The sequence below is a fragment of the Cryptococcus neoformans genome, chromosome 8, assembly GCF_000149385.1.
Source record: "Cryptococcus neoformans var. neoformans B-3501A chromosome 8, whole genome shotgun sequence".
NCBI classification, from domain to species: Eukaryota; Fungi; Basidiomycota; class Tremellomycetes; order Tremellales; family Cryptococcaceae; genus Cryptococcus; species Cryptococcus deneoformans.
The window spans coordinates 1,166,074-1,177,453 of record NC_009184.1 but is presented as its reverse complement, the minus strand read 5'-3'; the positions used below and the strand labels follow the sequence as shown (position 1 = coordinate 1,177,453).

The window sequence follows — 11,380 nt, the reverse complement described above, 5'->3', positions numbered from 1 at the left end:
CCCCTAACCCCCTAACCCCCTAACCCCCTAACCCCCTAACCCCCTAACCCCCTAACCCCCTAACCCCCTAAGCTCATCCGCAGCAATGGTTGCAGTACTCGTGGTGTTTCGCAGCAGCGGAGTCGATGCGCTTGCGTGATCTGTAGCCGTTGTTATGAATAATAAGAAAAAAATCAGATGCGTGCCGACACGGAGATTGATTTATCTCCGCCACCGCCCATTTTGGCAGAAAGATGCCGCCCGATCGACGGCGATATCGGAGCGGTACGTAACTGGTACTTGCTGCACCTGCACAAAGACAACCGGCGATCGCACAGGACTCACGAAGCGAATGCCCCAGTACTCGTTTACGAGGTACGCAGGCTCAGAAACGGTAACTGTCGCCGAGGGCGGAGGATCCCAAGACAGGATCAATCCTTGTCCGCTCACCAAGAATGAGTGAGTTGTGGGCTTCTTTCGATGACAAACTCGATCCCAGTTTATAAATATAGCCAAGTCGGAGAAGCTCCTCCGACAAGTGTGACTGAGCTGAATCAGTTTGGGAGCAACTGACTCTTCCTCCAGTAACACTGTTCCCACTCAATGCCCCCTGAGAAGAACCACCTATCATTTACTTCCTAACTCATGGCCTCCGAAAGCAAGCCATCCCCCCCTCCGTCTTAAGCGCTTAGATTGAGGGACCAAATACAGTGTGACTTTATCGGAGAAGATTAAGCCGGTGTGATGAGGGACTTTTTGCGAGTGGGAGGTTCGATGCCACGGAAGAGAAACTGTATCGAGATATCAATGATCAACACGGCTTACGAACGGGTGTCAACGCGTGAGTACCTAAAGAATCTGTCGATTACGCTGTGTACCTGACTCTGATCGACAGTCGGTTCGGAGAAGGAAAATTTGAGGATGCAAAATTCTAAGACAATCGACTGAGGTCTGAGATACTCCCTTGGCACATCAAGGCATTGTCCGAGCACAGCCCAATGAAACTCAAGCTCGGAGAGCTGTACATATCAATATGTCTTGGACTTGATGGCACGCTCACAGTGTTGCACAGTGAGGCGGCAATGTAGACAGCATGGCAGTTTGTATGCACAAGATAGCGAAGGCCGATTTCGAGGCAGATTCTTATTGAAACTTCTACACTAAGCTGACGGGAATGATCGGCCTTTGCTCTGCTTTCCAGTGCTGGTGGACGGCGATAGATGCCAGGCAGTATGTTAAGGTGCGGTCCATCTATAGCTGTTGTGAGTGTCGACATCCTTATTCTTACAGACCCGAACAAGGTAATGAGTGACGATTGCTAATGCTTCATAGGTCGCCTAGCGACCGCTTTGAAAATCCTATATGTTGATGCCTCCCACTTTTTCCATTCCAGGTTAATTTCGATCGAAACGAGGCTCCCCTCAACAAAAAACGCGCGGCTCAGATGACCAAGTACTTTGACGACCAAGCAAATACCCTCAAAAACCTCGACAAGGAAACTTGCTACAAGGACATCGACGAGCGACTAAAGATTCCTATGCCTCCTAGTGAAGTCACATACTATTTTTGGGCCTTTTAGCTGGAGGAATAGCTGGAAAGAGAAGGGAGGTATGTGCTGTTTTCTTCCTGTGGGCTACTGTTGCGGTGCCACTGTCATTGTAGAGCCCGTAAAGCACCTGATGCTACTCTAGTTTCGTGTCCTCGGTTGTTGGTGTAGACGCTGGGATTGTCAGGATAGAGAATTTGAGAAGACTAAGCTGCTTGGGTCGATGCATTTTATCTACTCGAAGGACCGCTCCTTATATACCTCTTTAAACTCTACGAGCTGACTTTTCTTTCTCACACTTGTTCTGCTTCTTCCCCTCCGACCTCTTTTCGCAGACGCCTCTCTTCACGTCCCTCCTCATCTTCTATCCGTCTCCCCTCTCTATCGCTTTGATACCCAAAAAGTACTTCCTGTTTTCTTCCTCTTTTTTTTTCGCTCACCCTCGTTCCTGTATATTCTTACACGGACTCCGTCTTCTTTAGCGCCACACAATCTATGGGTATGACACAAACACCTACGTCCCATTCCACAAGCAGCAAGCAATGTATATTTCTGCCTATACATGTTTTTGAGAATCATAGCTATCCAACGGTACCTGAACCCAAGCATAGATCGCACAAAAACAGGGCATCAGTGGGCCTTTGTAAGCCTCATCAATTACTCCCCGCTCGTACCATTCTTACTGCACAGAACTACCCTGTATTTGGATGATACAATTCTGGATGTTGTACGATATCTGGATGAAAACAAGGAAATTGAACAAATATCAGACTTCCGGATTATAGTGCCAACTGTTTAGAATTGAACGATCTCTTTTCATACGATACGTCTTGAATAATTCTTACACAGTACATTCCCTTTTACTACATCCCCATTTTCCGTGGAGCCCCATATCTCCATTCGCCTCATATATCGGACGCCGTTTGCACTTGCCTATTTCCTATGCTTCCAGGCCTCCGAGTTTCCCTGTCTCCCCATCTCAGCAGTAGGCTGAGAATTTCTCTCGGCCAATTTCCCACTCTTCGCGTGGTCAGCCAACACTGGGTGAGGAGGCTCTTGAGCGGTACTAGAGTGAGGCAGCCCGCTAGAAGGTTTAAGGTCCTCGGGAGCGGGCTGATTGGCTTCAGGCCCATAGTCGGATTCGAGTTCAGGAGGTAGGGCTTCGGCTGGGGCGTCCTGCAAAAGAAGACTTATGTTAGCTTGGATTCGAGGCCGTCTGACAGATTGTAAGATAAAAACGAGATGAGAGACAACTTACTCCCCCCGAACGGTCACCAGGAAAAGCCTTGGCATATTTCCTCCCAGGAGGGTTGCCGCTCACTTTCGCGCTAGTGTGTAATCCCTTGGTCTGACCTTTGCTTCCACCCGCCTTGTTTTGACCCTGCTGACTAGGAAGATGAGGTTCCTCACCGGCGTTACCTTTTCCTTTGTCTGGGGAGGAGGCCGGGGAGTGTTTGAGGTGCTCGTTTTGGTCGCTAGGGAGGGATTCTATGGGCTTGTTAGAGCCTGGTGGATTGGCGGATGTGGGTGCGAATGGGACCGAGGACGGAGTCGGGAAGGAGGCGCGGGTAGAGGTGTGGAGGTTCTTCCCCTCCTACGTGAATCCCAAGATCAGTCAGTATCTGAAAAGGAATGGAGAAAAAAAGTTGACAGACGTACCTCTCTCATCTTTTTGAGGTTATCGAAATTTCCCTTGTTGCTCCCGGGTTGCGTATTTTTGATTCCTTGATGGGTCCTGTCCGCCGCCGCATCCTCTTGACCTCCATACGAAACCCCGGGGGTTGAACCCTCCTGCCCACCGACCTGATCCTTGAAGGCTCCAGACTGACCTTTACCTGCCCCACTAGTCTCCTGCGACTTGGACCATTTTTTCTCGCCTCCAGCTTGTCGAGCAGCATCAAACGGCTCGGCTTCACCAGAAGTGGAAGTGGAGCTTGAAGATGACGTTCCTTTAACAGCGGCACCTTGTTTTGCGGCTTCAGCTTGAGGGTCGTCGTTACCCTTGCCTACAGCGTGACCCTGAGTGGTGGGAGGACCTTTGTTGAAAAGAGAGTAAGAGGTAGAGAGGAGCCGGGGGTGGGGCGACGGAGTGACGTGTGCAGAAGCGCGGGCTAGCCGTTTGGTGAGCGTGAGACGGAACATTGTATGTTATATGTGAAATTAAAATTGGTGGATATATTCTTAGGTCACTTCGCTGGTATATATACTTCGCATTGACAGTGCCTATGCATCATAGCTGGCTTATATATGACGGTCACACCACGGAATCTGCGGTGGAGATGAATGGGAATACCGTGACGTCATATCAACTACCCCTCGGACTTCGCCGACACATCCGGGCAAGAAAATACACGAGATACGCGGGCCGGCGGCGGCGGCGGGCGGCGATCTAACTAAGAAGTAATTAACTATCTCTTGATCGTACCACCACGCACAATCTCAATCAATCTCATTTTTCAGCTCTTTCCGAGTGATTTACTCCATCGCCGCCTATACATCTTCCATTTGATCAGCTATGTATACTCACAACTCAATCAATGCGCCCCCTCCTCCATACACTCCTTTGGCACCCCCTGGCCGACCGAGCGCCAAACCCTCCCTCGCCAATTTACCTCTACACATCGTCCATCGCATTCTTATACTTACACTCGATCAGAAGGCCACTCCCAGTAAATTTTGGTCAGATCCTGATGAAGAAAGGGTCAGAAGGCTTTGGGGGATGTTTAGAGGTCTCCGAGGGGTGAATCGCGTTTTCTGGCTGGGTAAGTTCAAAGCTGGCTTGGCACAATTGATGTTAGACGACAGCTCCCATATCCTGACAACATCTCATTAGTGGCTACTTCAATACTTAGAGCTCATTACCTACCTTTCTACCTTGCCCTTGTTAAGCCGTCATACTCCTCCGACCCCTTCCCGTTGGAATCATCCACCCTCGCTTCTCCATCCCTATCAATCGATCCCTCTAATCTGGGTGACGTCTACGCAATGAGAGGCCGTGAGACGGCGGTTCTCGACAAATTCGTGGCTACAAGAGTAGGTGAGGAGCTCAGGCGGATGGAAAGTGAACTCTCAGAAGGAAGTGAAGCCGAGAGAGACATATTTGGGAGACTACAGGTGAGTCTCCCCTGATTCGTTTCAGATCCTCGCTCGATCCAATATCATCACCATTCTTACCCCAGTTCCTTATAGCCCTCTGCACGAAGCGAGGACCTCCTTTCCACACTCCCACAAACCCTCATAACACCCACCACCCTCCTTCCATCGCCCCCTTCTCCGAAGCGCGCTCTCCCTCTCCCACAATCCCTAGTCAGTATCAATTTCACCCCGACTTGGGCCCAATTATACATAAACGCCTCTCCTGTGGCGCTCACCAAGGTTGGTGGAGGACGGGAGATGGTTGTGGAAGTCAGGAGGGTAGATAGGGAGGGGAATATGAGATCGTTGGAGGGGACGGTGAGGATGATTGGGGAAGCGTTGGAAGATATGAGGAGGGGGCTTGTGAAATGGGGTGGGAGAGTAGGGTAATATGAATTAGCTTATTAAAGGCAATACAGACACCGCGAACGACTGGAAGATTTCGAGGAAAGGCCATAATCGTTCACAAAACGAAATATTTGACAGTAAGAAATCATTGTATTTTACTGATTTGATGTATACATAGCTTCGTATAACCAGATGCGATGGGCAGCAATAAAACAATGTGGAGCGATAATCGAGGATCGAGAAAAGAGGATGACAGATATTTTATAATTGAACATGGCCGAAGTAGGTCATATCAACAACTCGCGATGAGTATCTGTTGGGAAAAATTATTAAGACGAGGCTGCGGGACAAACAACACTTGTTCTTTACGCTGCTCTTATTTTCAGAAAAAGTACATATCCTCAGTTAGAAGGCAAATTGGATCTACTGTGAATTTTTTGAATAAGTGGGCAACTTGGATCCACTATTGTGAATTTTCGGAACAAGTATAAATGAAACGTCAGCCGAGATAGGGTTTGGCCTATATTCTCGAGGCTTGATCGAAATTCCTCGACGTCAATCGCCAACTCCAGTTTCTCATACGTTAAGGTATACATTCAAAGTCTGTCCATCAAGTTCTTCCTCGAACCCACCCTCTGCCTCTTTGGCAGCCTCCGCGTTGAGCTTATCTGTGGCCAACGCACTAGAAATACATTTTACAACGTCTAAATAACAATAACCAACCTATCTGCTTCGTCGTCCGCCTTTATTCTCTTTCGGGCCGATGAGCTGATATATTATTTTTTTGAAAAATGGGATATGCAATTGAATGTGAATCAGCTGTAGTGTCTGAATGATGCTTCGAAGATGTTAATCGATTTGAGGTACATGTGTGATGAATGAGATAATGGAGAAGATGGCAGAGTTGCGATGTTGTGGGTGTCCGAATGGCGATAGAGTTATGACGAAATCTCGCAGGAGTTATTGGAGAGGTTCGCGACTAAACTCTTCATTAGCACCTAACCAAAGATGGCGGGAACATGAATACGAGAGCAAAAGTACTTACCTGGATGAAAGTTTATTGAGAGAGATGTAAACGTCGGTGCCGTACCCATCCATGGAGATCAGCCTCAGATCACCTCCAAAAAATCGAGCGTACTATATTTAACCATTTTGATCAACATTGCACCATTGCTTTCAGGTAAATGAAAAAGAGGGGAATGGGACTCACGAGACGAGAAAGAGGAAGGCCATAGCTGTGAAGAGTCGATAATGTTAGTCAACATGTCCAAAGAGCAAGAAGAAAATGAATAAAACACTTACCCAAATCCTGCCATGGGAGCTTTAAAGTCCGAGCCTTGAATGGTATCTTCGAGACCTTCGTCGCTCATCGTTGTGTATAGGTAACTACCGCATCGTCAGCTTTCCATTTGTTTTATTCTAGAGCTGCTCGCCCATTTGGCACGTCGCACCACCCTCAGACCTTGCCTTCGGCATCGCTATATCAAAGGAAAGATGAAATACAATACTCACGTCCAAATGTGCGGTATAGCGCTTCTCGGAATCCCACCACCTTCATCAGAGATTTTGATCGTAATATCCTCCCTCCCTTCCACTACAACCACTTTGATCGGAGGATACTCATCATCATTGTCAACGCCGTATCGCTCTACCACCGCACGCAAAGAGTTTTTGAGGAGCTCAAAACAGATGTGAGAAAGATGACCTGGGATATAAGGGAATGTGAGGTTCGGTGGGCAGACGAGTTTGATGTTCGGGGATTTGAAAAGGGCATAGTGTTCTTCGCAGACGTAGCGGGCGTTATCTGAAAGGTTATTAGATATGAAATACGTAAAGAGAGAAGGCACACTTACCGATAGCTTCTTGGCAGATATCGTGGATATTCTGAGGAAACTGTGAGATGGGGCACACTCTGTCAGTGGAGAGATACGTACTGCTCTTGTGCAGATTATACCAACATAATCAGGATGAGGTGGGAGAGTGTTTAACGCAATATCTATAAAAAAATTAGTTCCGACTGTCTTGAATTCCAAGGCTAAGCTAGTTGAAGAGGACAACGCTCACGTTGTCCGATTAAGAACCTGATCCCAATCCTACTCATGTAAAATCTATCCAAAAACTCTTGTATCGGCGTCCCAATCACGCTTGTTTTCTGCATCCTTTTCCATTCTAAGACGCCTTGCGCGACTGTAGTCACAGTCGGATCATGTCGATGTTTGATAACTTGAAGGAGCTGGGTGAATTTCTCGTTGTAGTCGTGAACTTCAGGTGGATAAATTATAGTCGGCGGAGGGGGTGAAAAATACCTAGCAACCCGTTCCGCGTAAGTCTTCGTCTGACACGTATATCAAAAGGATCAGATATAGCTCACCTCCGTTCGATAGGTATTCTTAGCCTTTTGCCAACTCCTATACCATTGCCCCCCGTACCTATATGTCTTTCAGAGACAAATCCAGATCCTACTGGTCCTTCGCGCATGAGAGGGTCGAGTGAGGGGTTGGGAGTGGCAGAGGGGAATGGTTGGGTACTATGAAGAAAGCCACGCAAAGTAAGCGATCGAGCAAGAATACAGCAGATGAGGAAATGTACGGAGCTGGCGGGATGCGTAAAATGTCTTCAAGCTCGGGCTTGAGTCTTGGCCTTGGAAAAGATACCAGTTCCTGATAGATGGTCAGCAGCGTTCCAACGGCTGATAATACCAGAAGAAGCCGCATTTCTCAGGTACGCTACTGCCTCCCGACTTTCCCCGTCACAATCGCACACAGACAATTATCACACCACCAAAAGATGCTCCACTCACATCAAAACTTTGCGCGTACCATTCCTTGACGATATTTATACTGGTCATCTTATTAAGTCCATCTGGAAGACCTTCGAGCTCTACCACTCTATGAGATAGTCTTATTGGTAATTCTTCTGAAAGGAATTGTGAAGCTTTGAGGAGCGTTCCTTGAGATGGATTTTGACCGAAGAGGATCATCTGTTGAAGAGAAACTGAGCAGCAGCATCAGCATGCCATACACTTAACAACGAATAGGGTATCCACACACCTCCAGTTTGAGGGAAAGACGCAAAATGGTAGATTTTGTCCCATAATGCGGAAGAGATCTTGAACTTCGACATGGCGAGACGCGACGGGAGTTCCAAGGCGTTGGAGCGGGCGTCGATGAAAGACTTTGTGAGTGTTTCGCTGGACAAGGGAAACAGTTAGTCCTAGGTCTTCGTCTATAGCTGTAGAAAAACTGCTATTTGGGCGAAATGAGAACCGGAATGTAGAAATAAAAAGCCAATGCAAATAAAACGAGGCTTTAGGTGCGAAATGACGATTTGAGTCGACGAAGAAAAGCGGCCGCGCCCGACAACCGGATCTGTCTAATGCCGGCGGAAGCAAACAGGAGGCTACTAACCGGTGGAGGTTTGTTTATGCTGTTAGTAAAAATCGGTTACGTAATTGACAGGTCCCTCCACGGGCCTTTTTGTTCCATCTGAGGGGATCGATGGACGAGCGAATTCTATCCTCAGGCATTAAGTTTTCCACTCTTTGACGCGCCTTCCAATACGTTCAGACATCTCTGGAGCGTGACAGCCACGATGTTGAAGGGATAACCAGCGCAAAAGGAATGTGAGAGGCCGAGAGGATCTGGGAATCATCGCCTTTCGATAGTTCGTCGACAATAATATATAATTTAACGCCGGTCTCCTCCTCAAGCCCGCAATGGACACTATTTTTTGGGGGCCACAGGCTTCATGAGCTGGATTTGTAACTTGACGATCTATACGGAAGAAAAAGATGGTATCGCCTGTGTGGGGAGCGGATAGTAAAGGGGCGGGGCGTCGAGGAGATGGAAGCAGGGTATAAGATGATCAGTTGGGCTTAAGACGAGAAAACAACATAGCAAGATGGTGAGTATGCATATATTGACCCCAATTCGCATTCTTGAGCTACTTATGCGTGCGATCGAGACCTAGAACTTTCCTTCCTCTTCTGTGTATCTCGCTTTCTGTCTTTCCGTTTTCCAGCTACCCTCTCCCATTCCTTGTCATAGTCGTCTCTTGCCCTGTCTCGCTGCTCCACGGCCACCAGCTATATGACGCATGTGCCAACCTTGTCACGATATTGTTTTCTTCGTCTTTCACTTCTTTGACCTCCTCATTGTCTCCAGCTTCCAATCGTCGAAGATAGCCGTCGTACTGTACAGCAAGAAACCACAAAACCGACATGACGAATCCGACAGTCCCCCTATCAAGTACATCAATATCCAACCTCTTCCCTTGCTCCAACACACAATATGGTATCAAAAGCACTCACAGCCAATAGCTATCGACAACTTCTACAACCTTCACATCCCCTTCCGACTTGAGTCTATGTACCACCATGATATCGGAGATCATCACGATACAAGGGAAAAGGGGGCCAAATATGGAGGCGAACGGGCCGTATTTCATAGTAAAAGGGGCGGAGGGGAAGTGCGATAGGGCAGAAGCAAAGCAGGAGGTGAGGAAGAATATTGCTGCGGCTGCTCAGTGTTCAGGATCATTGGATGAGCAACCAACAGTCAGTGCTATGTGTAAAAGGGATAAAGCGGATGAGGAACGTACAGGCGATATGGAAAGTGAGAAGGCTATGGATAGATCCCCAATATGGAGGACTTGTTTGGCCAGCAGACGAACATCTACAATGCAATAATCGTCAACATCGGCTTTCGTCATCATCCACCACCCCCTCCCCCCTCTTAGTAAGCCCCTCTCAACGGGAAGGAAGAAAGAAAAGGGAAACGCATACTCGGTTCCATATTGACAACTTCCCAATGCCCCAACCTCCCAAGTCCCCTCATTTCCTTCATATTCGATGTTAACCCAGTAGAAACCGGTCTTATTTCCGGAGACTCCGGGTAAAATGAGGAAAAGAACGGTCAAAGCTGCGAAGAAGGGAACAAGAAGACGGACGACAACGATGAGGTACCGAGAAGGTAGGGTTAAGAGACATGAATACGAGCGGGACATGCTTTAAGCATAATTTTTTTTAAATGTATTTGCCGAAATGAGATGCAAAGGCTTTGCAAGACTTCATGCAGGTATTATTGCAAGGGATGCGCCCGTGAATACATCATACATAATAAAAAAGGGAAACCACTGTAAAAGGATGAGTGTGCTGAAAGGAGGACGATGGGCAAAAGGCCGATGGATTTCGCATCGTCAAATTAAGTTGTAACCATCGCTCTCTTTTACATTGAACTATTGACACTGTCATGCTTTCCATTCATCTCATTTTGGCTTTCTGTTGAAGTCCTTTCGAACTCTATTAATCTTTCCATGTCCTTGACCTTCATACTGTTACTTGGCCCTTATCACCTTTCGCACTGTTGAGAGAGCTTATGTTCATTCACATGACCTTCTATGGTATACGTTAACGTGCAATTGTGCGAAAAAGGAGAAAGGGAGTGTGTGTTTTATGTTGAAGTAAGATGTACTATCGCATGAGTTTCGCGCGCTCCTCGACTCCCTACTATAGACATTAGTATATATTTCGAATTTTAAACCGTGTTCTTGGTATCTATTATTGATTAAGGTGTTATCAATGTATTCGTATGACGATATGTAAGATCGCATGTTAATTTGCTAAAACAGCAGAGGCAGATGTCAGAGATCATACATAGATCAAGAGTGCGTAGTGACTGTAGATACGCTTTCATAATATATTAGGCATCGTTGCACGCTGTATTTATATATTTACACATGTTGAACACAGTTATTATCGGGTCGTTGTTATTATTACAGATACAGCTGAGTGGTGTTAATAAGCGCTTGAATCGACTGCCAGCCGATCTCACCTCCACCTCCACCATTCGTCTGGAGTAGCTTACATGAGCAACAATGATGACATCGGGTTTAGCCGTGTCCTATATATAACGCCTATCTGGCATCTCTCCCGTCTTTGGTCTTGTCCATATATCCATGTGTAGAGCGTTTCCTCTCCATTCCATCTTCCGCATAGCAACAGTAAGCCACACAGCCATCCGCAACATGACCGCCTCCTCTTTGCCGTCCTCTCCCATCCCTTCTCCCCGCCGTCCGGAGTCCTTCCCCCCTGAAGCCACCACCGTTACACCCAAGTTGCACCTCTTCACAGCTGCTACCCCCAACGGATACAAACCCTCTATCCTTCTTGAAGAGCTCCACGATGCGTATCCCGACAACCCCGAGATTGTATATGATTTCACACAGTTGAGATTCGACCATACCGATCAGAAGAAACCAGAGTTCTTGAAGATCAACCCAAATGGGCGAATTCCGGCGCTTGTGGATGATAGTGTGGAAGGTGGGCACAGTGTATTCGAAAGCGCGAGTATTTTGTTATGGCTGGTTGAGAGG

At 47.4% G+C, this 11,380-nt stretch overlaps 5 protein-coding genes across 5 annotated transcripts in view; 2 read left to right on the top strand and 3 right to left on the bottom strand.

Moving 5' to 3' along the window:
• Positions 1–2,458: 2,458 nt before the first annotated feature.
• CNBH4220 (hypothetical protein) lies at positions 2,459–3,667 on the bottom strand (the record flags this gene model as incomplete). The annotated part of the gene is made up of 3 exons (XM_768877.1): positions 2,459–2,701; positions 2,784–3,119; positions 3,185–3,667. The coding sequence occupies 3 exons, from the start codon at positions 3,665–3,667 to the stop codon at positions 2,459–2,461; spliced, it is 1,062 nt and encodes a 353-aa protein (XP_773970.1).
• Positions 3,668–4,040: 373 nt separating this feature from the next.
• Positions 4,041–5,050, top strand: CNBH4210 (hypothetical protein; the record flags this gene model as incomplete). Its single annotated transcript, XM_768876.1, has 3 exons — positions 4,041–4,287; positions 4,359–4,639; positions 4,715–5,050. The coding sequence occupies 3 exons, from the start codon at positions 4,041–4,043 to the stop codon at positions 5,048–5,050; spliced, it is 864 nt and encodes a 287-aa protein (XP_773969.1).
• A 999-nt stretch (positions 5,051–6,049) lies between these two features.
• On the bottom strand, positions 6,050–8,131 carry CNBH4200 (hypothetical protein; the record flags this gene model as incomplete). Its single annotated transcript, XM_768875.1, has 10 exons — positions 6,050–6,145; positions 6,219–6,243; positions 6,311–6,394; positions 6,521–6,812; positions 6,939–7,004; positions 7,073–7,314; positions 7,380–7,535; positions 7,598–7,668; positions 7,809–8,002; positions 8,059–8,131. The coding sequence occupies 10 exons, from the start codon at positions 8,129–8,131 to the stop codon at positions 6,050–6,052; spliced, it is 1,299 nt and encodes a 432-aa protein (XP_773968.1).
• Positions 8,132–8,954: 823 nt separating this feature from the next.
• Positions 8,955–10,012, bottom strand: CNBH4190 (hypothetical protein; the record flags this gene model as incomplete). Its single annotated transcript, XM_768874.1, has 2 exons — positions 8,955–9,092; positions 9,608–10,012. 2 exons carry the CDS (start codon positions 10,010–10,012, stop codon positions 8,955–8,957), a joined length of 543 nt encoding a protein of 180 aa, XP_773967.1.
• Positions 10,013–11,032: 1,020 nt separating this feature from the next.
• The window catches only part of CNBH4180 (hypothetical protein), a gene marked incomplete at both ends in the record, with an annotated part of 938 nt that continues 590 nt past the window's right edge, over positions 11,033–11,380 (top strand). The window contains one exon of the mRNA XM_768873.1: positions 11,033–11,380. This exon is cut by the window's right edge and continues 82 nt beyond it. Coding sequence (XP_773966.1) covers positions 11,033–11,380 — 348 coding nt within the window.